This window comes from Lepisosteus platostomus, chromosome 3, assembly GCF_059453375.1.
Source record: "Lepisosteus platostomus isolate fLepPlt1 chromosome 3, fLepPlt1.hap1, whole genome shotgun sequence".
NCBI classification, from domain to species: domain Eukaryota; kingdom Metazoa; phylum Chordata; class Actinopteri; order Semionotiformes; family Lepisosteidae; genus Lepisosteus; species Lepisosteus platostomus.
This window is the reverse complement of record NC_142613.1, coordinates 47063694-47089370: the sequence shown is the minus strand read 5'-3', so window position 1 is coordinate 47089370 and position 25677 is coordinate 47063694. Positions and strand designations below refer to the sequence as shown.

General features: G+C 37.5%; 1 protein-coding gene across 6 annotated transcripts in view; it reads right to left on the bottom strand.

Annotated features, from left to right (window-relative positions):
* Positions 1-22632, bottom strand: part of armc2 (armadillo repeat containing 2) — a 110096-nt gene extending 87464 nt beyond the window's left edge. For 2 of the 6 annotated variants that reach the window (XR_015935421.1, XM_088625774.1), the window contains exons 1-3: positions 6298-6399; positions 2603-2855; positions 1547-1619 (exon numbers count right to left, since the gene is read on the bottom strand). Coding sequence is in view for 5 of the 6 variants with exons in the window: in XM_088625774.1 (XP_088481900.1) it covers positions 1547-1619; positions 2603-2855; positions 6298-6319 (348 nt within the window). In the remaining variant the exon portion in view is untranslated. Of the gene's footprint in view, positions 1-1546; positions 1620-2602; positions 2856-6297; positions 6493-6667; positions 6813-22611 lie in introns of those variants that run through there. The other 4 variants (XM_088625777.1, XM_088625775.1, XM_088625776.1 and 1 more) reach the window with 4 other exon arrangements.
* Positions 22633-25677: the final 3045 nt, after the last annotated feature.

The window sequence follows — 25677 nt, the reverse complement described above, 5'->3', positions numbered from 1 at the left end:
TTACATACTAAAATATACAGCACCGACCTAAAGTCATTCTATTCAGCTAATATTCTACTCGAAACACCCTTACCATCTGATTAGTAAATTAATTAGAAGCTTAAAAGCTTTAAAGGAGAGAGAATAACACAATTGCCAACAATATTTAACAACCTTCTTTTATATTATGTTAATACCTTCTTTTCCAATGAAGGTGCTTCCCTTCTGATCTTGCTTCCTTTGTGATTTTTATTATTGAATATTCTTCTTATTTAAAACACGAGATCTACAAACCATGTGGCCAGTGCTTTACGTTTTGTGAAAGCAAATAACATACTGTACATTAAGGAAACCATTCCCCATAGCTGTAACACTTTAATTTATACAGGACTGACAAAGATGAGCGGTCTTTTGCATTGTGCATATGTTCTGTATTTCACAATTTTCAGATATTTTATTTATGTTGTTAACCACTATACAGTAGTAAGTTAAATGGGCTAAATCCTGAGGGATACCTAATGGAACCCTATATGAAATCCTAAAGGCTATAGATCAATTCAAGGGACTATTTCACAATACGTAGTGGAACAAGAACACAGGCTCACAGGTAGAACCAAAAAGGGAAATAAATTAAAATTTATTAACCGAAAATATGAAATACTTTTTTTGTACAGGGTTGTGTATATCTGGAAGTAACTTCCCAGCTATGAGGTTGAGCCCCAAACCCTGGGATCTTTTCAGATGGAAGAAATCTTAAATTCACTGAACTACTGATGTAGCAGTAAAAGGAGGGGTAGTATTACAAACATCTGCTTATTTATGTTCTTATTTTGACAATCCAGTCTCTTGGACACTAAGTTATATTGACTGATTTCTATATTTCTGCAAAGAATCAGAAGAGAACTACTGTTAAGAAATGAGGATTAATTTTCCTTAAGTCACCATTTGCATTGTCCACAGTTTCTGTGATCTTTTAAAAAATCAGTGGAGCATTCATGCTCATTATATGAAAAACATTCCTTTTTAACAAGAGACATTCAGAACATCAAAACTGCTTTACGTACACTAACCATTGATAAAAACGTTTAGGTGTACAATAAGGTGTCATTAATTTTAGATAAATAGAGCTGAGTGTGAAGAATAAGCCAGCTTTCTTTTTTTCTTCTTTTTAGAAATAGAAGGCTACAATCAGGGTAGCCTTATGATTGATATTCTGTAAAAGTTAAAGGGGAACTGCAATTCCATTTTTATATTTCTGGGGTTAAAAAGAATCGGCACTGATCAGTACACTTCAAACCACAATGAAAGTAAAATGTGCACAGTAATGTGTAAAACACCCAATTTACATCACAAAATAGATTCAATTTCCAGATATGCGCAGCATCATATTCTGCCTCACAGAATGAGGCAACAAAAGCCCGCTTCACGTCACCGGAAGTTATTACATTGTACTTCTGTATAGCACTATGAAATCTTCTATAATAATAATAATATAATATCAAGGGCCAAGATGAAACACATCTGCTCTAGTTTCTACATTTGCTAAAAAAGGGAACTTCAAACTTACATGTTCCAGGGGCGAAAGACGTTTACCTGAACCGGGTCTTGAGTCAGGTGTTTCGAAATGACGAGCATGAAGACTAAAAAAAAGAAAAGATTAATCTGTAGTTCACTGGGTCTAACAACACCAAATGATTATTAATCATAATTATTCCTTGCACTTATATAGTGCTTTTCTGGACATGCCAGCCAAAGTGCTTACAGGTAATGGGGTCTCCCCTCCACCACCCCAATGTGCAGCCCCACCTGGATGATGCAACGGCAGCCATAGTGCGCCAGAACGCTCACCACACACCAGCTATCAGTGGGGAGGAGGGCAGAGTAATGAAGCCAATTCATAGATGGGGATTATAAGGAGGCCATAATTGGTAAAGGTCAGGGCCAAATTTGGCCAGGACACTTGGGTTACTACAACCCTTCTGTTTTCGAGAAGCAAGCTGGGAATTTTAATGACCACGTAGAGTCAGAACCTCAGTTTTACTTCTCATCGAAAGAACAGCGCCTTTTTTACAAGTAGGGCATTACGACCCACACAGACAGCAGGGTGAGTGCTCCCTAAGAATTAAGCATGTTAAAAGGTTTATAGAGCGTTTTAGTCACAGTAAATTCGGCTCAACCTGCTTAGCAGAGGGCTAACCTCCCACCCATATGACCCCCATGCAGAGTGAGTGACCAAGGGACAACTGCACATGTGGAGGTGAGATGCAAAAAGGCATACAGTATGTGAGGGAGAGAAGAGGATTATGTACAGTGTATCATTTACAATGTTTAGGTGAGGAAATGATGTCAGCATTGATTACTAACTACTGCCAACCATGGTTGTTTGAAGTGACTGTTGTCATCCCTCCTGAACTTTCTTCAGAAACTCCATTTGACTGGGTGCTAAATTCATGAACAGATGGCTAATTTTAAATTAAATTATGTTTTGTAATACTCCAAAACAAAGATCTGCAGATTTGCAGATAACCACTGCAAAGCAAGAGGGGTACCAGACTCCTCTCTAGCATTTTTTGATGGCACACATCACAGTACGATAAACTCGACTACCTTTTTCTTACAGTACCTGAAAGACGAAGGGGGTCGGTCCGCAGAAGTTCGACAGGAGGTCGGTCCAAACAGCTGCCTCTCCTCATACCTGGGTGTGAAGGGCCTTTGCGTCTTGACTGTCCGGAGAGACCTCCGGGCCTCACTGATGATCTCAGCACTTGTCTTCCTCCTTGGTGAGGGGCTCAAGTAAAAAGGCTCATATTTCTGAAACTTCTTTTCCGCCGAAGACATATTTGAGCTTTGGTAGTCTACTGATTCCAAAGCAAGACCTAGGGACAGAACAGGAAATTCATCTTTGAATTTTGCAACTTACTTTATTAAAGGTTTCCAGCAAAGGTCAGAAGTACCATTAAAAGTGGTTCATACTAATACTACTACTACTCGCAACATTTGATTTGTTGTCTAATGCATGCAGGCATTCCTGTATTACTTTCCAGCCTAATTAAAAGAGTTTTCTTTTCAAGTGACATGCATGTTAAGGTGATACAATAATATTTCATTGATAGTTCACATGAAATGAATCTGGCATTTAATGCTAATGCAGCAAATATGTAACTTACTGTACAGAAATAAAATGATGATTTTTGTACAGTTTCCTTTGTTAGAATAAACATGCCATCCTGTAATTAGCATATACTTGCACAGTTGTTAGGTGATATTAATGCAATTTATAAGCTGAACCCAAGGGTTGGGTAGTTTCCAACTATATGAACTGTCAAAGAGCTCATATACATTTCTGAATATAGGCTGGAACTTTGGATACTTAATCTCTCATACTGTACATTTCTACCAGTGTGTCTGATTGGGGAACTGTGTAAAAAATAATAAATATAAAGAAATTAAACTCAATCCATTTAGAAAGAAATCAGGCAACAATAGTCACTGGAAATGAAATCTCTGTAAATCGTACATTTTAAATGAAATTTTAACATATTGTGTATGTTTATGTAGCTATACGCAATTGAGGCTGCTTACAGTAGCAAAAATACAAAAGAGGTGTAGAAGCTTAGTTTTGTGACCAAGGGAAATAAGGAATGAGCAACGAAAATCCTGTGCAGCTCTGGAACTACGAAATCTAGCTGTCAAGGAGTCGCAGTGTTGACAATACTGACGCAGTTTCTAAAGCACATATTACATAAGGCCTTGGCACTGATCAACGTCCATTGTTTTCTGTGAGACCACATTAACTCTGTCGAGGCATGTCAACAGGCACTCGATACTACACTGTTACTGTTGAAGCAAGAAAAAAAGTTTGAAATGTGGATAGTGAAGGTACAGTAAGTACTGACAAGAAAAACTCTGTTTCTTCAACGGAATGGAAAACATCATTTAAAAAAGTAGCCTCTTTTAACTGTCCACTACCAGAGTCAAGTATTGCAATGATGAAACTGAATCCATCCGAAATGCCTGTGCATTACTCTTCCTCTCACTGCAGAGATGATGTAATGGAGGTAAAGTAATAATGGCATGTCATGATGAGACACTGCACATTAAGGCGTTGGACGGCCTTCAGCTGTCAAGCCAGATATGCAGCAACCAAGATAACTCACTAGGAAAAGATATGCTTGTGCGTTAAGAATTACGAATTTTAATTATGCACTCTCTTTTAAGGACTGAGGTACAGTAATTTATTCTGAAAAAAGAAATTAGTTTCTCCCATCACACACAAACTTTTAATAATGCTTTAGGAAAGAGGTTGTTACAAGTCAAATATACTGGGGAAATCTGAGACACAGGCTCAAATAATTCAACACTGAATTCCATTAAAAAAACAGCGACCTTCTGCAGTAATATATTTCTCAGTGTCAAAACTGTTTTTAAATGAATGAAGTCCACCAATAATTAGCTGTCAGCACGATAGGTGTATAATTGAAATTCAGTTAGTTGAGATCTATTGGTAATGAGATATTTAACATTATTATGGCTGGCAATTCAAATAGTTACTAAATTAATAATGTTTTTAAGCAATCGATATCTAGAATCAATCAAAAATACCAACAATTTAGCATACTCCTGTATACCATCACAAGTCAAGACATGGCCTTCAGTGAGTGTTAAAATATTTGGTTACAGTATATTAGAACAGAAGACTTGTTTATCAAGAACAAGGCTTTAATATTATTATTCCTAACTATTACATATTTCGTTAGATGACTTCGTAAGTGTTCACTCGATATATTAACCCATGAAACCGTCTTGTTCCAAAGAAGGTAGAAGGAATGATGAAACAGAATTTGGGTCCTATTTCTGCTATAGCAAATGCAGAATGTGAGCAAATATGTCAAAAAGGGATCTTCACTTTAGGTGATGTTACAGCAAATCAGCAAAGCATTTCATTAAAAGGTTTAATGTAGATCCTAGATTATTAAGTACTGTCCTTAAAAATTAATGAGCCTTTCATTTAATATAAATGAAATGACCTAATTTTAATGAAAGCTGTATGAACGCAGTCTGAGTTTTGAATATACAAGAAAAAAATTGAAATGTTATATATTTATAGCAAGTGACTACATTTAACAATGTAATAAACCTAAGATTCTACAGTGAAACAGTTAAGGTGATTGAAAGGTGATTGATGCCTTATGTCTTCTGTATGTTTGGGTTTTTTTTTTTGCAACAACTAGAAAAATCAGTTAAACAATTAAACAAATTACTTAAGCATATACAGAAAGTTTCTTAAGGTAATGTACAGTGGGTTCTTCTAAACACTTCACTTCATTTAAAAGTAAAATAAGGATTAAATACCCCAGAGCCTGATTTGGAAATATTAAAACTGTGCAGTTAAATAGCCCAACACCCGAATGGAACTGAAGGGAACAAAATCCAAACCCAAGCTTTCTGACATTCCTAGTTTAGATTCTAGTGTATTAAAAACAGGTTCCATAAACAGAACCTGCAGCTACAACATGAATGTTTAAATTGGAAAGGTTAAACGTGGGATGTAGGAGTTGAACGATATCTGACTTTATAGCACACTATCAACCAAATACAAACTAAAACCTGTTCCTACGGCAATGTGATCACTTTAAAAGCTTGCAATGCGTTATAATTAGCAGAATAACATTATGACATGCCCTTTTGGTCAATTATGATTACTCAGAGTTTTTTAATTCTGCACAATACATGTGTGATACAGCAAGCGTTTTAGTAGCTTTCCTTTATAGGACGATGCAGGTGTTTCACCATTCAACACTAATTGATATTAAAATATATTAAAAAAAAACAACATTTTAAGAGCTCCCCTCAACTGTTTGTGGCCTAGTAGACCTCAAATTAACACAATTTCCATACTGGATACATCAGTTGTACAATATATCCTCCGATAAGAATGCTTACCTGAATATTTCTATCATCAAAGATACAAAACGTATTATTTGCAGTAAGCAAATCAGACTCCGCGTTTCTAGAATAAAGATTTAGATTAAAAATGCATTTTTTTAAACAAATAAGCTACTTAAATAATTCACTAAAATTTTATTGCAATCACAACGGTGGGTTTACATCCACAGGGCTATGAATAATTACTGCTATACAGTACGTCGCACCCTAACTCAGCGGAAGGCAGTAATCAAGTTACTGTACAGTACATCACTGGGTTGTAGAGTAACTGACCTGAGCCCAAACAGCACGTCATGTAAATACCTATAGCGTCTTTACTTTTTCTGACGTGTATAACATTTCTTTTTCAACTTGGTGGCAAACAATAATCACCTGAGTCACTGTGGGAAGTCATTTTGAGATTGAAAAAGCGGTCAGAACGGCGCTCACCTCCTCAAAACCTCTGCAGATCCCCCCACGAATGCACCGCGCGCAGGCTGCGTCGCCATAGCAACAGCAACGCAGTCACAGCCGCTGCGACAGCGCAGCCAAGTCAACTCGCGAAATATGTTTGGAAGCTATTTAAATAGGTTGCGTCTACATCTAAAATATACCCGTAGGAGTCATCATACAGCTCGTCTATTGCTTAACTCTCAAATAGCGGTTTTTAGAATTACGTGACAAAACGTAGAAGTACTTCTGCAAAATTCCTGATAATAGAGAGATTCCACATAAATGCAGAAAAATAGTCAAACGCACTTACCACCATTTAAAAAAATATGTTGTTGTCGTTCACCAGCGTTTGTTTAAAAAACACTGAATTGTCTTTTAACAAAGCGTTGATCTAAGAGTGGAAAGCTGTTGCCTGGATCCCAGCTGACCATGTGATAGACAACCGGGTGACGTCATAGTTAGCGAGACGTTTACTTTTGTTGCTTAGGCAATCAGGTGAAGTTGCAGCCGTTATTGATTTTCTGATATTAAACTTGAAAAACATATTTTAGACTTTAAACCCGATATCGGTGACCACTGCGAATCACATTCAAGTGTCAATAAAACCTAATTTTAATCTTCTTGATAAATCTAGCGTACCACACTATATAAATTTATATGTGCATATTTTATATACTTTTGAAATGTAAATCAGTGTTGAAAGGGGACACCGGTTAAAAGCAAATATTTAGGTTAAGATATTGTAGCACTTTCTACCACCTCAGTTCCCTTGAAACATGACAGTTGTCTTCAGCAAATCTAACGAGTAAACCGGAATCAGTCTAAATTGGGAATATTTAATATATTCACTCATGTATATTTCACCCATTTTGTATTATGGAACATTAATTTGAAATAGTACTAATGTTGCTATAATTTGGAATTCAGGGTTAAATAAAATAAGTCCTGATGGAGATCTATAATTCGTAACGAAAGCAATGTCTTCTAACATCAGTGGCATTTGAACATCCAATGTGATTCACCAGCATCTGTGGAATACTATGCATCTCAATGAATCAGAGATATGATTAAAAAAAGAATGTGTTTTCAGGAATTAATACAACAATATTGTTGAAGGAATGTATGTTTGAAATTACTGTACTAATCTGTAGTTAAAGTGATACACATTCAGCAGTCTAAAACAGAAAAGGTCTTCTGTTCAAGTCCCTGTGTGTGGCCACCAGTATGTTAAAATAAACAGCCTTGAAGTACAAAAGGTCTGGTTCTCCTACAACTCCCGTCCTGGAAAATAAGATGAGTTTCCTGTCCTGATAGGAATTTCACTAAGTGGTTAGGAGCTGCTGGCAGAGCTCAGTCCCCTGTATGTGACCCACACTGGGGGCCATCATTGAGAAAATTGGTAGAGGGACAGCACATGTGTGGTTGACTGAAAATACAAGTTCACTTTCATGATGCAGAGAGAGGTAATCGGTTTGATAACTTTGTCTCACAGTCAAGTAGTGCTTGGCTTGAGGTTTAAATTGAAAGATGTCTTGACAATTTGAAATGTGCAGACACCTGACATACAGTATGTAAATAGACATGCTATGAGATTTAAATAATTTATGATATGAAAAGCACAAGACAGAGCTGCCAATAGAGGCAGTGGTTACAGAGTAACTACCAGTTTGCAGAGCATGTGGAATTGTTTTTTACAAGAAGGTTTATCCATGTCCTCAACTGTTTTTTTTTTTACCTTTTGAAAGAGATATCAGATGCAGTGGATCTCAAAAGATTTCTTCTTTGAGACTAAGAGAGCACGTTTTTGCTTCTTGTCCATCCCAAACAACTCAATGGTATAAATAGTAATAAACACTAAAATACTCCAGATACAGTACTTAGTCATGCAAGGGAAGGAGACCTTAATGACTGAAATAATGACTTCTGTCGCTTATTTCCTCCCAATGTGAAAAGAAGTTGCTTTCTTTGATTAATTCTATCATAAATTGTCATAAATCTCCATTTATTATTTTCCGATTACAATACACAGTGCAACTGTGTTTCTTATCATTCCTCATATTTGAACTTTTTTGTTCATCATTTTTGACTTTATGGCATAGAATTTGCCGCAGTCCAGGGAGTGCACCTGTGTTGTGAGCCCACATGCGAATGTGATCAAATTCTGGCAGGGGCAGAGCAGAGCTGCACTCTCTGAAGTAATACTGTTACACATAAGGGAAAAAGAGAAATACAAGAGAAAAAAGGTAATAACAAAAATGCAAAGCAGGATAATCAATAATTAAATAAAATAATCCTTATCCCCAAATTGTAAAACATATGAAAGGAATATACATGTACCTGAGAGGCTGAGAGGGAGTTTGAAGCACTTGAGATCTTTGTTCTCACGACCAGCAGTTTTCAAGGTTTTCCACAAATTCTTAATAAGACTCAAGTCAGAAGTTTGACGTGACAACTCAAGGATATTCACTTTCTTATTCTAAAACCGCTCCAGAATAGCTTTGTCCTTCTGCTCTGGATAATTGTCCTGCTGGAAGGTGAATTTTTATTCCCACTTTAGGTCTGAAGCAGGTTTTCCCGTAAGATTTGGCACACTGTGCTGGTTTTGTGTCTGATGTAACACTTATCATTTAGAGACCAAAAGGTTCGTTGTGTTACTGTTGTATGTTGTATTATCACTTAGGTGTTTTGTTGGGATTTGAGATGTTTTGCTGTAGTTTCCTTACAAATCTCCTCTGTGGGGTGACCAGTACTGTATATCGATGACTCGTGGACATTTTCTCCCATCTCAGCCACTGAACTCGAACACTTTCAAAGTCACCACTGGCCTCACTCTGGCATCATTAACCAGTTTCCTCCTTGCCTGCCTGTTCAGTTTGCATGCCATCACCATGCTCAAAGCGGTGTTAAGGATCTTTGAGATGTTTCTATACTCTTCTGAAATAAGGGAAGGGTATAAATATTACAGATATGCAGTACTGGTGACAGTAAAATATACTCTATTCACTTCCCCTTAGAAAATACATCCCTCTTTTCCCAGATTTCTACAATATTTCTACAATACATCACTTAACAAAAAAAATATTCTGGTTGGGCAATTCAGAAGCTGATGCACCTTTTAAGAAACTGCTTTAGACCCAAAACATCTTGGGCTTTGTTATTTTATATACTTTGTTGCTGGACACTGCTGATGAAAGAAAGAGAGTGGCCTGGCTTAATGGTTATACAGTAGCTCAGTGCAGAGATTAAAAATCAGCATTAGTTTATGGCTTTCATAAATCATTTGTCCCCATTTCATGCCAGTGCATAAAACTGCTGATTCCTTAGCTCATAATTAAGTCCTAAACGCGCAGTGCAGCTTTTCAAAAATGAAAGCCTTGGATTAGTCACCAAGCTTCATAAAAAGAGTATTACAATAAAATTAGTTTGATCTAATCAGAGGCTGCTCATGGATTAATTGTGCAATCAGTATTCATTTCAAGAACAAAATTAGGGCTCAAACGACTTCTTCACAAAAGGTCCTTTTCTAAAAATAAAAATCATTGTTCATGACATGATGCCTCCTGTTGCCTGGTTTCCCTCTTACATGGATTCTCCTCTCTCAAAACAGAAAAGAAAGACTTAATATATATAATGTAGGCTATATGGTCAATCACCGTGATTAGCATGGCTGCCTTGCAATGCTGAGGCACGGGGGTTCAATTCCTGGGGTACTGTCTGTGTGGAGTTTGTATTTTCTCCCCCTCCAAAGACATGCTGGCAGGTCGGTTGACTTCTGGGAAGACTGGCCCTGGTTTGTGTGTGTGTGCGTGCGCACGCCCTGCGATGGACTGGTGTCCCATCCAGTCCAGATATTAAGTGTCCTGCCTTGTGCCTGTTGCTTTCTGGGACAGGCTGTGGCTCCCCCTGCAACCCTGTTGTTATGTCGCGCACAGCGTCCATTTGGAGTTTACGGCGCTGCTGCGCTTTGGGTTTTGGGAGTTACCACTTAACGGTACTTAGGTGCCTTGGCGGGTTTATGCCATTCTGTGTCAGTTAAGAGTTATGCACAATAAAGAGCAGACATCTGTAAAACCCGTCCGCCTCAGTCCCTGGTTTTCTGTTGTGTAACACCCGTATTGTACAAAGTGTTTTAGAAAATACTGCAGATAGGTAAATGGATGGCTGAGACAGCAGCTTCTATACTTTTGCGTCATGTACTGTGATACAAATTTCATGAGTATGAAAATGCTTACAGCCACTATTAGGGTTTGCTAAGGTCATGGAGTTAGGATTGGGTTTCAGCTATTTCAGTATCATTTAGTTTAGAGAAAATGTAAGGTAAGGTTTAACATGAATGAGGGCTATTTGTTTGTGATAGGACATGGGTGATGGCTTGGGCAAATATCAGAGGTTGTGCTTTTTGTTAAGATCAGGTCAAAGGTTTGGGTTCCAGTTAACTTTGTACTAATGCTATGGTGATGTTTAAAGATATGATTGCAGATAAGAAATAGTGCTGAATTCAGGAAAGGATCTGTGTTTGGGTTCCAAGACATGTTTGGATAGAATTAATTTGATTATTATGACTAAAGTTAGGTATCACTAGTTAAGGAAAGGAATAAGTTATGGTTAACTGTACCTATTTATACACAGAATCTTAATTTTCTATGAAAAGTGGTCAGGGACTTTTGGAATGGCTGTGCTGTGTTATTTTCCCTGAACACATCGAGTTTTCTTTCTTATTGTAGAATCTTGAATATTTACCTCACAGCTTTTATATGATCAATTTGCAATGTTTTCCCAGTAAGGTGTGAAGTAACCACTGTTGGGTGTTTAAAATAAATGTATTCTATAAAATACTGTTCTTAATTTACAAAATAAATATGACATTTATATTGGAACAATGCATTATGGTAAAGACTATTATTTACTTACTTTATAAATACATACAAAAAAAAGGTTTCCCTTATCTCTTAAAAATCAATCACAGTTAAAATTTGGGAAAAATGGGTTATCTTATTTTAAAGTGCATGACACTCAATGGATCACCAAAACTATATATGTGATATTTCTGTGCTGCCCATATTCAGAAGGTTCCTCAATGACTTGTATTTGAGTTGAGAGCTTCTGACTGGCTAGTGAAGGTTAGATACAAGGTTACACATTTTACTGCCCTGTATTCCATCCTGCCACAATCAGTCATGTAGTCATTGAAGTCCTTTTAAATCAATTTCTGTTCATGTTTGGTTTCTTCACAACAGCATTCAACTGATAGCTGAAGACTTTGAACGATGGAAGAATATTAGGATTGATCCCAATTATTTTCTTTTCGTTTTGCCTTCCGCTGATTGCCATTCTCTGTCCTTCCAAAGTGTCACATAAACTCATTTTTTTCCTTTCTGATTAATGAACGCAATGCAGTAAAAGGCAAATATAGAATGATTTTGACTATTGTTCAGTATATGTCACCTTCACATTTGCATTAAACCTTATCATTCTCAAAGCTGACCTTTTACATTAGTATCTAGTGTGACATCTGAACCAATGCCATTGCCAGCCTTCTTGAAAAAAGGTGAATGCACAACCATAGCACAGCATCAACACAAAACAAATATCAAGAATACCTTAGAAGTGGTGCCATAGGTACCTTATTTATCTGTAAAACAGAAACCACAGTACCATCTCTGGAAATCGTTATCATAAAACTATCATTTTCCCTGTTAAGGAAATTTTCTTTTAAGATATTTAAACAGCATACACAACAAAATAACCTGGTGACTCATTATCGTAAACCAAATTGTTGCTTTTGCTTGGCATTTTTACAACAAATAGTATTAAAAGCATTTCATTTCCCAGGATGGCTTTTGCTATAATTATTAGTGCTGTGGGGTCTACAAAATGCCCTGACTCAATGCTCTGGATGTTAACGATAACAGATATTAATGAATTCATGGGTTCGATTTACAGGAAGCAGGCTACATCTATACAGTCACCCGACTCTGAAGTTCCTTTGTCTTGCATTTAATGGAAAAGCTTCTATTATCTAAATAGTTGAAAATCGTCTGTCTTCCCCCCTTCATTGTAACAGGATTAAATCCCTGAAGTCATTCATCACTCAGGATGTTTTTAATAATGAGTGCAACCACATTATAGTAAATATAGTTAGTATTATAAGTGTAATAATAATAATAATAATAATAATAATAATAATAATAATAATAATAAATTCCAATTTAATAATTATAAATTTATAATAGGAGATCAGGTAGAGAAAAGTAATAATAATAATAATAATAATTGCTTACACTTATATAGCGCTTTTCTGGACACTCCACTCAAAGCGCTTTACAGGTAATGGGGACTCCCCTCCACCACCACCAATGTGTAGCATCCACCTGGATGATGCGACGGCAGCCATAGTGCGCCAGAACGCTCACCACACATCAGCTATCAGTGGGGAGGAGAGCAGAGTAATGTAGCCAATTCATAGAGGGGGAGTATTAGGAGGCCATGATTGGTAAGGGCCAATGGGGAATTTGGCCAGGACACCGGGGTTACACCCCTACTCTTTTCGAGAAGCACCCTGGGATTTTTAATGACCACAGAGAGTCAGGACCTCGGTTTTACGTCTCATCCGAAGGACGGCGCCTGTTTACAGTATAGTGTCCCCATCACTATACTGGGGCATTAGGACCCACATGGACCACAGGGTGAGCGCCCCCTGCTGGCCCCACTAACACCTCTTCCAGCAGCAACCTTAGTTTTTCCCAGGAGGCCTCCCATCCAGGTACTGACCAGGCTCACACCTGCTTAGCTTCAGTGGGTTGCCAGTTGTGAGTTGCAGGGTGAAATATTTCTCTAAGTCATTTTTATGTGAGATTTGCTTCTTTTAAATTTTTAGAAATAATTTCAGTAAAAAGCACTGCCGACTTTGTCCTGAAACAAGAACTTTGAAAATCACCATAATAGTGTCCATTCTACCTGCCCTGATCTTGGTTTCCTTTGCAAAGCTGTTAGGATCATTATCATTCAAGAACCTCCTAAAAATACTGGAGGACCACAAATAGGACACAGAAATATACTGAGTTGCAAGTCGTCTCTGTAAAAGCAGGCAGATTATGGTTAGAAAATCATGAAAAGGAAGATTTTGGTCCCTAGTGTGACTAGAAATATGATCTATAATAATAAAAATAAGATATAATACAGTACAGTAATTGAATAAAAGAATAGTTTGCTGTTATAAAATGTGTATTTAAAAAGGGTAAAAAGAAGAAAGAAAATGAAATAGACTATGGTAGTTCTAAATATGTTGTGACTGTGACAATCACAATGCAGCAAGAATTAAATATAAAGAGTATATGTATAAAAAGGGCTGCACATCTTCTTTCTGCACTATAGTTCTCTACAATTCATAGATTTTGGAAACGCTCAGACAGCCCTGATTCTTACTCTCCAGACAATTTCTCTGTCAGTGTTCAGTCTTACAAGTAAATGGGTACAATATTTCATATGGCCTATATTACAGTTGCTTTCCAAGTAATATTTACAAATTACAGCACAGTTGGAAAGAGAGTTCACAGATGCTTTACACATACAGTAGTTAGGAAGTTGTGTTTAATTATTTGAATGTTGCTTTGTAGTAAATCTGTTTGACAAGATATATCTTTCAGGTTGTCTGAATAGTAACCTTTCAGCTTTTTTTAAAATATATGACAATGTGCATATAAGCAATCATGCTCTTTTTCTGGCTGGATTTAAATAGCTCTACATGCTTCATTCTCTTGGATACAGAGAATGTAATTGGGCTACGACAGCTATTGGCCATACCCAATCAGAAGCCATCACCAAGATGATTTCCACCAATGACAGCACAAGTATGGTTGCTGTAATTTCATTGTCACTAAGGGAGGGAAAAACATAGTCACAACAGTTGGCTCCTACAAATTGCAGTGTGCTCATTTAAAGCTGCAGAGCTATTTTATTTCAATGTAAACAGATTTGCATAAAAAAACAGGGAATATGAAAAGGCAACTGGGAGTAGAGCTGTCTTTTAACTCTATGCTTCATTTTTAAAAATAAATGCAGGTTATATACAATTTTGAACCAGTCTCATTCAGATGTGCAAGGCTTCTCTGTCTCTGACAGCAACCTCTTTCAGGGTGGTGTGTCTCCCTGGCAACCATTTCCTTGTGGGCAGTGGACGGACATAAGCCCTCTGATGAAGAGAATATCACTGACATATGGGGTTATGAGGAGTTTGCTTGATTTTTATACCAGGGCCATGGCAAAAGCAACACAAAATTACAGATAAAATTAGGTACAGTATTTGTCTTTGTTTTATCTCAGTTTGGGTTTCTGATAAAGGGAAGACCTACAATTATGCGATGTTAAAGTTTGAAACAAACTCTTATCCTCATTGGAAACTGTATTATAAATTCACACAGCAGTTTCAAAGCTGTCCATAGCCAATAGCTACTGCTATACAGTATCTTAACAGTTCTGGATCTAGAAGACTGTGTGCCACAAGACACCACAGATACCAGATTAACATATGCAGTAGTGCACACTTTCTAACTTTTAGGTGACAGTATACAGTATATCAGATATAATATATTATAACAAATGTACAATTTAAAACATCTTTATCCCAGAGTAATGTTATACTCAATAAAAATGGACAAGACAAGGGTTTTGTCACTCCTGTGAGGCATGGGGTAATATCACATTATCAATAGCTGGCAACATTAATGGTCTGTAAAATAATGGCACAATACAAATGACTAATTTTACATGTGCAATACATGAATTACAGTTAACTAAAATAAGGTGAGTGATGTAAGGACTGTATTTTTGTTATTTAAGTTCTTTAACAAGATAAGGGGAAATCTATTTGAATGAAAATGGCAGAATACAGTACCTAAAGGAAAACTTACCAGATGAAGACCATTTTGTTTGGCTACAAAATTGATAAGGTAGCAGTCATTTTGACCAGTAATTTACCTTAATTGTTTCCAAAGAAGAAAACTGAAATTGCGTTGTAAGAGGTGTGTGTTTAAGTCAGACACTTTGACATCCGTTAGTAACTAATTTGCAAATCAAAGTGTCATAAGAGGAGCTGATGATGTGATAATTGTATGCAGGAAGTTCAGAACAGATGAAAAGGTATATTGAAACAGAGGCTAAAATAAATAAAATGTTCTTTCAGTAATATATCAGAACAATAACCATAAAGGATGGAGTACCACATACAGTACTTAATTACTGTACATGTATATACAATACAATGTATTTACAGTATATTGGACAATAATGGGTGACTTCCAAACAACAAAATGTAAATGGTTGATGTACTAAATAAATATTTCACCCCACTTTTCAGTAAAGTAGAAAACAACAACAACATGCATAAAGCATTAAAAAGATAAAGTTCTGCATTAAAAAATGTTAGAACTGAAGACACAGGTGTGCTCCAGAAGGCACTAGAAGCCCTCAAGATTGATAGCTTTCCTGGACTTTATGATATGCTACTCAAGGAAAAGAGATATATTAGTCAGAAGCCATTGACGCAACTCAATATGTCAGGATAGGGGTGGTAACCTTGGATTTTAGAATTGTTAATGTAGGAGTTCTACTTCTTCTTCCACTTCACGTAAGGTCATGGAAACAATTTTTAGAAGTAATCTAGAGGATTGCCCACATGGAAATAAGATCCTAGAGATAATTAATATGGATTTAGAAAGGTAGATGGCTCAGTTGACTTGCTAGAGCACTTTCAACAAGAAACAACAACAATAAATACACATACAATATTCTGTATTTAGACTTTGGATTATCAAGGACTATGATAAAGTTCCTCATAAAATCCCAAATTTTCCTCCAAGATTGTGCCACGTGAGAGGACTTTTTCTGATTAATCTTTGAGAGCAGATTCTGGCTAAATAATTTGAACCTTGCTATAGTGAACTTGCTGTCCTATATGCTTTAAGAAATTCTGGTTTTACTTTATTGTGGAATCCTCAGTCTAAAAACATTCACTCCAAGTGGAAATGCATCCTTTGCATAGAATAGATTTCCTTTCACATTTGGGCATCATTGTAGGAAGGGAGATTTAGGCTTCGTCATATTCTTTTAATTGGCCTATCAAGACATTACATAGGATTTCAAATTACAGGGCTAGAATTCTGTACAGCTTGTTTTGTATATAGTGTAATGTTTAATATCGTATGTTGTAGAAATTGTGTAGTTGTTTTTGTTAATAAATATATGTGAGTCCATGTTGTGCCTCTGATTTTATTACACTTTTATCAGAACTGTGGCAAGTATAAAAAACTCATGTTCCTCAAATTAACTACTGCATAGGTTTATTTAATTTTAATTTTAATTATTTTAATACTGCACTCCCTATTATGAACATAAAACCCTGTTTCCATCCAGGCTGAGGAGGGGTGAGAGGGGTTGCAGTCCTACAAGTACTTAGGGGTACACCTGGATGATAAGCTGGAGTGGTCTGGTAACACTGACACCCTGCACAAGAAAGGTCAGAGCCGACTCTATTTTCTTGTGAGGCTCAGGTCCTTTGGTGTGTGGGGGACACTACTACACATTTTTTATGAATCAGTTGTGGCAGCGGCCATCTTCCACGCTGTTGTGTGCTGGGGCAGCAGCATCATGACTAGAGATGCAAATAGGCTCAATAAACTTATCAAGAAGGCTGGCTCTGTGCTGGGGATGAGCCTTGACCCCCTGGCGGTGGTGGCTGAGAGGAGAATGCTGACCAAGCTCACAACCATCATGAACAACACCTCTCATCCGCTTCATGGGACTGTTACTGGGCAGCGGAGCACTTTTAGCAACAGTCTGCTCCATCTACGGTGATCAAGGGAACATTTCCGCAGGTCTTTCCTCCCAGGGCTGTCAGGGTGTATAACGCTGCCCTAGGCTTCATTTGCTCGTCTATGGACAGCATGTTGCTCCATTGTACTTTTTGGACACTCAATCTGTATATACCTATGCACATTTTGCACATATTTTATTGTTTTTTACAGTGACTATGATCATATTTTGCATACACCTATGTATTTATTTTTATTTATTTACTGTATTTTATACTTATTTTGTATTACTGTACATATTTTAATTTTTCGTCTATTCTGATGTCTGTTTTTTGCTTGTCTTGGGCTGGACTTCTGTAACACATCAATTTCCCTTTGGGATCAATAAAATCTTATCTATCTTATCTATCTATCTAAAATATGAAACACTGGGCTTGAAAAGTGTGATTATCTTCACAGATTATCTTGCACATTGTGGGAAGGCAATTAAATAGACAAAATGTTAGGATATATAGTTAAAAGCAATTGTTTTGTTAAAATTGCATAGTGCACAAGTGAGAACGAATTCAGGAGCACACAGATAAATTCTGGAGCTTAAGGGAGTTTAAGGGAATGTCCTACAGTAACAGCCTGGAAGAAACAAATCTTTTTAGTCTTTAACAAAGAAGGTTATGAGAATACCTGATACAAGCATTCAAAATCCTCAAAGGCACTGACAAAGTCAACCCAGCCACGTTCTTCAGAGTGATCAGTGAAATATAAACCTTTCCAAAACTGGAAACTACAGGTAAAGCATGTGAAATTTAAAACTGAGAACAGGATACACCTCTTTCCCCAAAGGCTTGAGGCCTCTTTCAAGCAACCTCTGCATGAGATCCTTGGATCAGTTTGCCACTAACTACCGATTTGGCTAGATGTGCCTCTCTTACCTTCTTAAACTCATCTTATATTCCAGATCATGATACAGTGGTTCAGCCAAATGCTCATAAAGCCCGAGTAAGAGACGTGATTTAATAAGTTCAGGTGGGAAGCTTTGTAAGCATGCACAGGCTGTAAAGGAACAAGTAAAGAAAACACTGTGCTTTCTTTCTTCTCTTTTCACCATGGAATAAACCTATTGATGATCTGAATAGGGTTGTTTCACCGACAGAAATCAACTGACTGAGAGAATGGCAACCATTCTGTATGGATGAGAGGATCAGAACCCCCCCCCCCCTCCCCTTTAAAGGAGCCAGGGAGCTACTGCAAGGGTGAGGTGAGGGGTGTGAAATAATGTGCAAATGTGCAGCAGGATGCACTAGAAATAGTGACACAAATGCACAAGAGAGTGGAAAGTGGGCAAGGTTAGGGTTTGACCTTTTCCTGAACTTTCATTCAAAACTCCTTTTTGTGTGACAAGGGAACTGAGAATTGCAAACTTTAAACAGAAGTGCATAGTATTCATAGCTGTTGTAATAGCTACTCCATTATATTCAACAATGAGATTGTCATTGACTCATTCTCAGGTGTGCTGTGTCATAAACAGCACTTGTTTTCTCCTCACACTCATCAAGCTAACGGCTACTTTGCAGAACAACAAAATTACACATCTCTTATCAGGATTAACAGTTTGTATAAAACAAATTGGCCCTCCCCAACACTTTAAATTAGCACAAGAGCAGAGGTGTATTCTGAAATAAACAAAAAAAATGGCACAAGCAACTTGTAACAGATATGATTATATAATATGTTTTTTTATTCTAGCTGGAGATTTTGTGATTCAGCCATTTCCATTCATATTTGTTAACCTGGCGAAAAGGATGATAACATTCACAAGTTTGTCCTCCAAACTCTGAAGAGCACAAATTCTAGGTTAGTTGTGAGTAAATGTCACCTTTTCTTGCTCCCTGTAGATTTGCACACTGACTCAACCTGAAAACAGGCATGGTGGATATAATTCTGACCGGGAAAGTATTTTATGGTGATGACAAGCACAGACAAATGCAATATTTGTTATCAGTATTCCTCTTTGTAAGTATATGTCTGAACTCAGTAGGCTACTGTCAGTCTAGAAGCAAAGAGAATTTAAGCGGGTTTTAAGTCAGTCTACAATGCACAATGCACATGGATTTAGGGGCACTCAAATATCAGTCTTGCTCAGTCACATGATGCTGCCATTTTACACGCTTTGCTGCTTCCTGTTCCAGAATAGGCCAGTAAGATGCTTTTACATGAAGAGAAGAGTGTGAAATAATGTGAGGGAGGTTATTCTAAAACAATAAAATGCACTACTAGTAAGTCCTCATTTAGACTCTTTTTCTGTAGTTGTGACTACCCTATCACATAAAATATATTTCTTCTCTGGAAGAGAAGCTGAGAGAAAGCTCAGAGCTCAGAGAAAGCTCAGAGAAAGGCCACTACATTAATTCCTGTCCTCGAGGGAATGTCATACATAGACAGGCTAAAATAACTGGTTCTATTTAGTCTAAAATCATTCTCCTAATCCTCAAAGTCAACTCAAGGGATTACATGAAGCTCAACAATGAAACCTGGACACAGGGTCAGAAATGAGAAGGAGATGAATTTAGGCCTGAAAGTGTAGCTGCTTCTTTTCTGAAAGAAGCATGGTGCTTTGGAAAAAAAAAAACTGTTATAATCCTTCAAAAGTGGCTGGATGAGATTCCAGGATCAATTAACTACAAGCAATCCAGAGGACAAGAGGAGTTTAATGATTTCTCCCAATCATTAACCCTTCTCGTGTTCCAAAATTCTGAGATATTGAATGATATGAAAGACAAGTTTCCCACCTGTGGAGAGAGAGTAATGTAATCCACAGAGAAAATAAACAATAAAAGGTGGAGCACAAAGTATGTGTTATTTACCATTACCTGGAATTGGAAAAATATATACGGTATCTATCCATTCATTTCTAACTCCTTTATCCAATTTAGGGTCACAGGGGGTCACAGAGTAACAGTGATACATCCTGGACAGAATGCCAGTCCATCACATGTTACAAACACACAAACTCGCACCAGGGTCAATTTCCCCAGAAGCCAACTAATATACCAGCATGTCTTTAGACTGTGGGAAGAAACCAGAGCACCTGGACAAACCCACACAAACATGGGGAGAACAAGCAACAATCCTTTTCCACGTAGGTGTATTTTCTAGCAAATTATCCTCAGCACATAACAAAGCTGGGCCTCTCATTGCTTTTCAAGAGCATCAGCTGAGACAAAAGAGCTAGGCTCTAGCATACTAGATGGAGCAGCTGGGCCATTACATCACTGTCTTTAACGTCATATAGAATGGAATGAGGGGAATTGAACCTGCACTGTCTGCTCAGAAGGCAGACACAGTGTCTGTAGAATTAAGAGTTCTAAGACTCACTTGTTCTAAGAGCCAAGTGACAAACATGTCAATACAGTAGACACAAGTCAATACAAGTGAGTTCATTACAACTTCCTACCTTCCAATGAAGAATAACTGTCCTAAATACCCGGTGGCGAGTTTTTATTTTTTTTCAAGTACTCCATGGCTTCATTCAACAAAATGCTTCCAATATTTATTAAAAAAAACTACAATGTAGAATGAAAGTGAAAGAAGCGTATAATCCAAGGTTTTCATTACTGGGTATGACAGTGCTTAATCAATTCATGGCACCTACTATATAAGGCACTATGTGCACCAACATCTGCAAACTAATCTTATTTCAGGTGACTTTATTTTGGTTTAAAATTGAAAAAAAAACAGTACTTATAACACAGGTTTTCTGCATACTAATCTTCCATTTTTGTTAAGCAGGACTGCTCAAGGTTACTGTCAGGTGAGCTATATTTGGCATCTCTCAGCTCATTATTCAGTAGTATTGCATTAAGCAGTTACATAAAACTAAGTAAACTGTTTAAGTGGTTGCTCAATGACTGTCATTTAAGTTTATTCTTTTAGTAAAGAGCTCTGTAACTGAACATCATGTCTTTGGACAGTAGATCAGATACATTTCTGTACAGGCCTAATGAGTAGTTTCGAAGAGTTTTGCATTGTGCATGTCTACCATCTTTGTAATGGAAACATTGTGGAACTGGTCTGATGTTCTGTTTGATTAATGAAATCCTTAAATATGATTCTAGCTCCGGAGAGCCAAAATGTGGCCTAGTTCTAATTTTATTTAGGTGCTATTTCAATGGCTTTAGAACATGGGCAAACAAATGCTCCCGAAAAGTAGTGGACTCTTACAGCACTGAGAAAAAGTAAGTTTGTAAACCCCCTTGTTTGGTCCAGATTCTTGAATATTTTAGACAGAGAACAGTATTAGATCTTCACGAAAATAAATGATTAATATGGTCTGATTACATATAAAACACAAAAATAAAATGTATTGAATTTGGATTATTTAATTTAGAGAATATCTTTGTGTTAACAGAGTCAGTAACTTGCGGCAGCTAAAGGTCTCCTGTGTTCATCAGTCTCATGCATCAGTTTTTGGGAATTTTGGCCTATTCTTCCTTACTGAACTGTTTCATGTCAATATAATTTAAGGATTTTCGTGCAAGTACAGCTGCTTTCAGGTTCTCCTACAACAATTCAATCGGGTTTAGATCTGGACTTTGACAATCCACAATGTGAAATTTCACACAATTTCACCAGATGATATTACACCCTGTGCTAAAAGAACAAAGGGTTCAATTATTATTTCGCTTGCTCAGATTCTTAATAATTTTTTTGGTATCATACAGCTTTGAAATGTATGTTTTAAAAGCATTGGATTTATGCCCTTTTGGTGTCACGAATCGCACTCGCGCATGCAAGCGCTCCTGCATTCCCACAAGCTCTTCTCTCCCCAAACGTTCACACACCAATCTTCTCAGCACTATTTAAACCCTCACCAGTCTTCCTTTCCTTGCTCACGATTGAGATCTCCTCCCTGAGCTCCATACTTGTAGATATGTTCCCAATCCACATTTACAAGTGTTTGATTCCCGGCAATTCGACTCTACGCTTCTCTCCGACAATGCCTTCGCCTCTCGATTTGGTACCGACGCACCCTAGACGCCTTCCCGGATTTTGGACCCTGCTTTTCTACTCGACCACGTCTTAGCATCCCATCTCTACCCCAAACCTTCCTTTCTGTAGAGCCTCGCATAGGATCCCAATTCTGAAGTCCGGACCTCCGTGACAGAATCGTGAGCCAAAAGATGGATCCCGCGGGCTCAGTTAATCCCTTGGCTCTGCTCTGGTTCCCGTACCAGGCGAGTCCGGGACCTGGAAGTGCCTGGCCCCGTCAAGGTTTTAGTTTCTGTTTCTGTTTCTGTTTCTGTTTCTGTTTCTGTTTCTGTTTCTGTTTCTGTTCCTGTTCCCGTTCCCGTGCCGGTCCCAACCCGGTTCTTGTTTTTATCTAGTCTGTCTTGGGTGGATCGCCTGGCTTTGGACTCTGGTCTGTCTTGGATTCCTCTTTTGGACTCACCTCTGGATTGTTTGCCTCAGCCACACCTCCCCCAAACAGCAGCGCACCATGGACATGCCCCCTGTTTTCCTTCCAGGCCCTTCGCATGCTTTTCCCCCCGTGTTTTCCTCACTTTAACCCGGATTGTGTCGTCTGCATAGGGTCCGGAAAGAATGCTTTAGTTACATTTGGATATTTAAGAAAATATTGGTTTTGATTTAACAACAGTATCATGGTAAAAAAAATTGTAATTCCTATAATTATATTCAGGGTTTATAAAAATTATTTTCTTGGCACTGAACAGTATATGTAACCTAAAAATAGCAGTATACTGTACTTAAAAGACAGATGTTATTAATGATTTTCAGCTTTTTGTAAGTTTGGGTGCCATGAGCAAATCAAAACAACTATCTCTGGCTAGCAAGAATAACTCTGAATGCATCCTTTCACTAAATCAGTATTAATTGCTTGTAGTGCCACTATAAAGTGCTTCCATTTGGGATTTTAAAATAGCTCATAAACTCCCCAAGATAATAGATAGTAGATAAAATTGATTTTAGTTTGGGTGACATGACATATTCATCAATAATTTATGGTAAGGCAACAGTTTTAACAGATAAGGGCCTGTGAGAGATCAGACAGTAACAGTACACAACAGTAACAACACAATCTCTTGTTGTGCCATGTTTTATCTTACCTCCACATTTTAAACTATTCATTAAACATGTTCATACTTTTATGCACTCTGAACATTTCCTACTTGTCTGCTTAGGGTCTGCAAACTGCTCGCATCCTTTGAGAACAGAGGAAGGCCATCTAAAGTGAATTGCACAGTCTGAGAGTTCTTTAAGGAAAATCTAAAGGATGGGTGTCAAACAATTCTTATAACCCTGGCATATGCTTATTTTTTTAGTTTTTCTGTAAGCATTAAAATATGACCTTTTTAATGGATTCCAATTGTCAGATCTTTTTAATACTAAATGTCTGACTGTTGTACGGAATTTGGGGTTAGACCAAATAGCACGACAGGGATACATGCACAGGAGATACCTTCAACAACCTTCCCTGATGTATAGAGACAGGTGTGATTCTGAACATTCACAGCTATCATTCCTGCACACCAAAAATCACTTTTTGGATGTTTGTCTTTCTTTTATACATGGATAGGACTTTAATCATGCATATGATTTAAATTCACTGTTTTCCCATAAAACAAGATTTATTTGTTATAAAAATGATAGATTTCCCATTATGGTTTTTTTCATCTCACCAGTGCTTACAGCTCGTTTCTGTTCCTTGAATTCAGAAAACCTCTTGTAGTGCTACTGAGCAGCAAAAATTACAGAATGTCCTCATACTGATCTAGACTGATTTTTTATTTGTCTAATGTTCATGTCTGTGAAATTCTGTGTTTTACCCAATATTCCCACTATAGTATTCTTACTATTATTATTCTGTTTTTTAATTAATTATTTCCCATCACTTCGCGGTTCAGCTTATCCCTTACGGAAAATTTGAGACACCTACTGTAGAAATATTGTAAACTGAGTATCAGATCAGCCAGTCAAAGGTCTTTACAACTACTGTATGTAATAAAAAAACGTGTTTTCTCCTGATCTGTCAGATTTCATTACATATCAGTACTATAGGATCTTGGAGGAACTCAGAGCTTTTTTTGTCACCATACACTTTGTGGCACATTGGCTGTAAGCAAGACAGTCACTCTTTCATATACCATTTACAACAGCATTTTATCGCTTATGAGGCAAAGTAAATACCAGCCTCAGGATAAGAGATCAATTTGTCCAAAAGAAATTGCATATCGTAAATCGCTCGCCTATTGAATATTAACCTAATTTGTTACTTGCACAAGTTGACACAAGCTAGCATATGTTCCTACCTCAAATTAAGGACAGACATACTTGAATTAGACCTATTGAAATAAGTATTGCCCCATTCTTATGCAATGTTAGTCATATAAAACTGTGTAAAGAACTCTATCACTGGAACATGAAAAGAGGATTAGATTACTGGAATGGTTGTTTAATTTCCCATTTACTTCAAAATGAAACTAAAAAGATAGCATGCCTGTGAATGTCAATGGTTGTCATTTTGGGATAAAACTGCAGATTCTTGAAGTATAATTTTGCATTACTTGCCTTTAAAGTCTTTTAATTCGCACGTCATGGTTCAAAGAGCAGGGCATTTTCTGGAAGCAGTTTTAGAGCAAAGGTCAGTTACCGTAGCAACTGCAATGTGCTAAGCAGCACCAGGGACAGTTCTCACTCTGGTCACTTACTGTTTGACCAGAGACCTGAGCACTTTCTTCCATGAAGAAACCCCCATAACCTCTTGCCTCCATAGTGTCCAGTAATTCCAGGGTCTGGGAGCCCACAGTAGTCCACAGTAGTGAACTACTTGTCTGGCACTTACAGTGCAGGATACTGAACACAGAGAATGCAGAAAATCCAACTCTTTCTGCAAAGTCCCACCCAAAGAATCATTGTTAAAGCCATAGATGTTACAATATCTTCCCTTTAGTGTGTTCCATTTTACTAAATCATAGATTTCTTCTTTACCTTTGGCAATCCAGGATAAGACAGACAAGATACTTAAATTGGGCTATTTAGAATTAAAGCCCTCTAAACTTTCTTCTGTCACATTGCAGCTAGTGGTTACTGACTAGATGGAATTCAATTACAGGGACTCAGTGATCTTTGGTGGTTGGCAAGAAAAGCCGATGTTGAAGGCGCTTGGGACTCATCAAAGACAGCTGAGGATGAACGGGGATGGAGTTGAATTATGGCAGACAAAGTGAAAGAACTGTGGAACATGCAGACTGATGGGCGGTTCTGGGAAGACACCACTGGATCAATGCTAGGTGTCAGGGTTGCAGGCAGGTTTTGGGTTTCAGGTTCCAAAGGCTTTTGGGCTGACGCATCTCTCAGAACAGAGAGGAATGCAGCATTTCCTGAGATAACTCAATGTAAGAGAACCGTTCCTGTGGAGTAACACGTTTTTAAATATGGAGAATTAAATTGCATGATTACTTGGCTGATTGATAGGGTGAGGGGCCTACTGACAAAA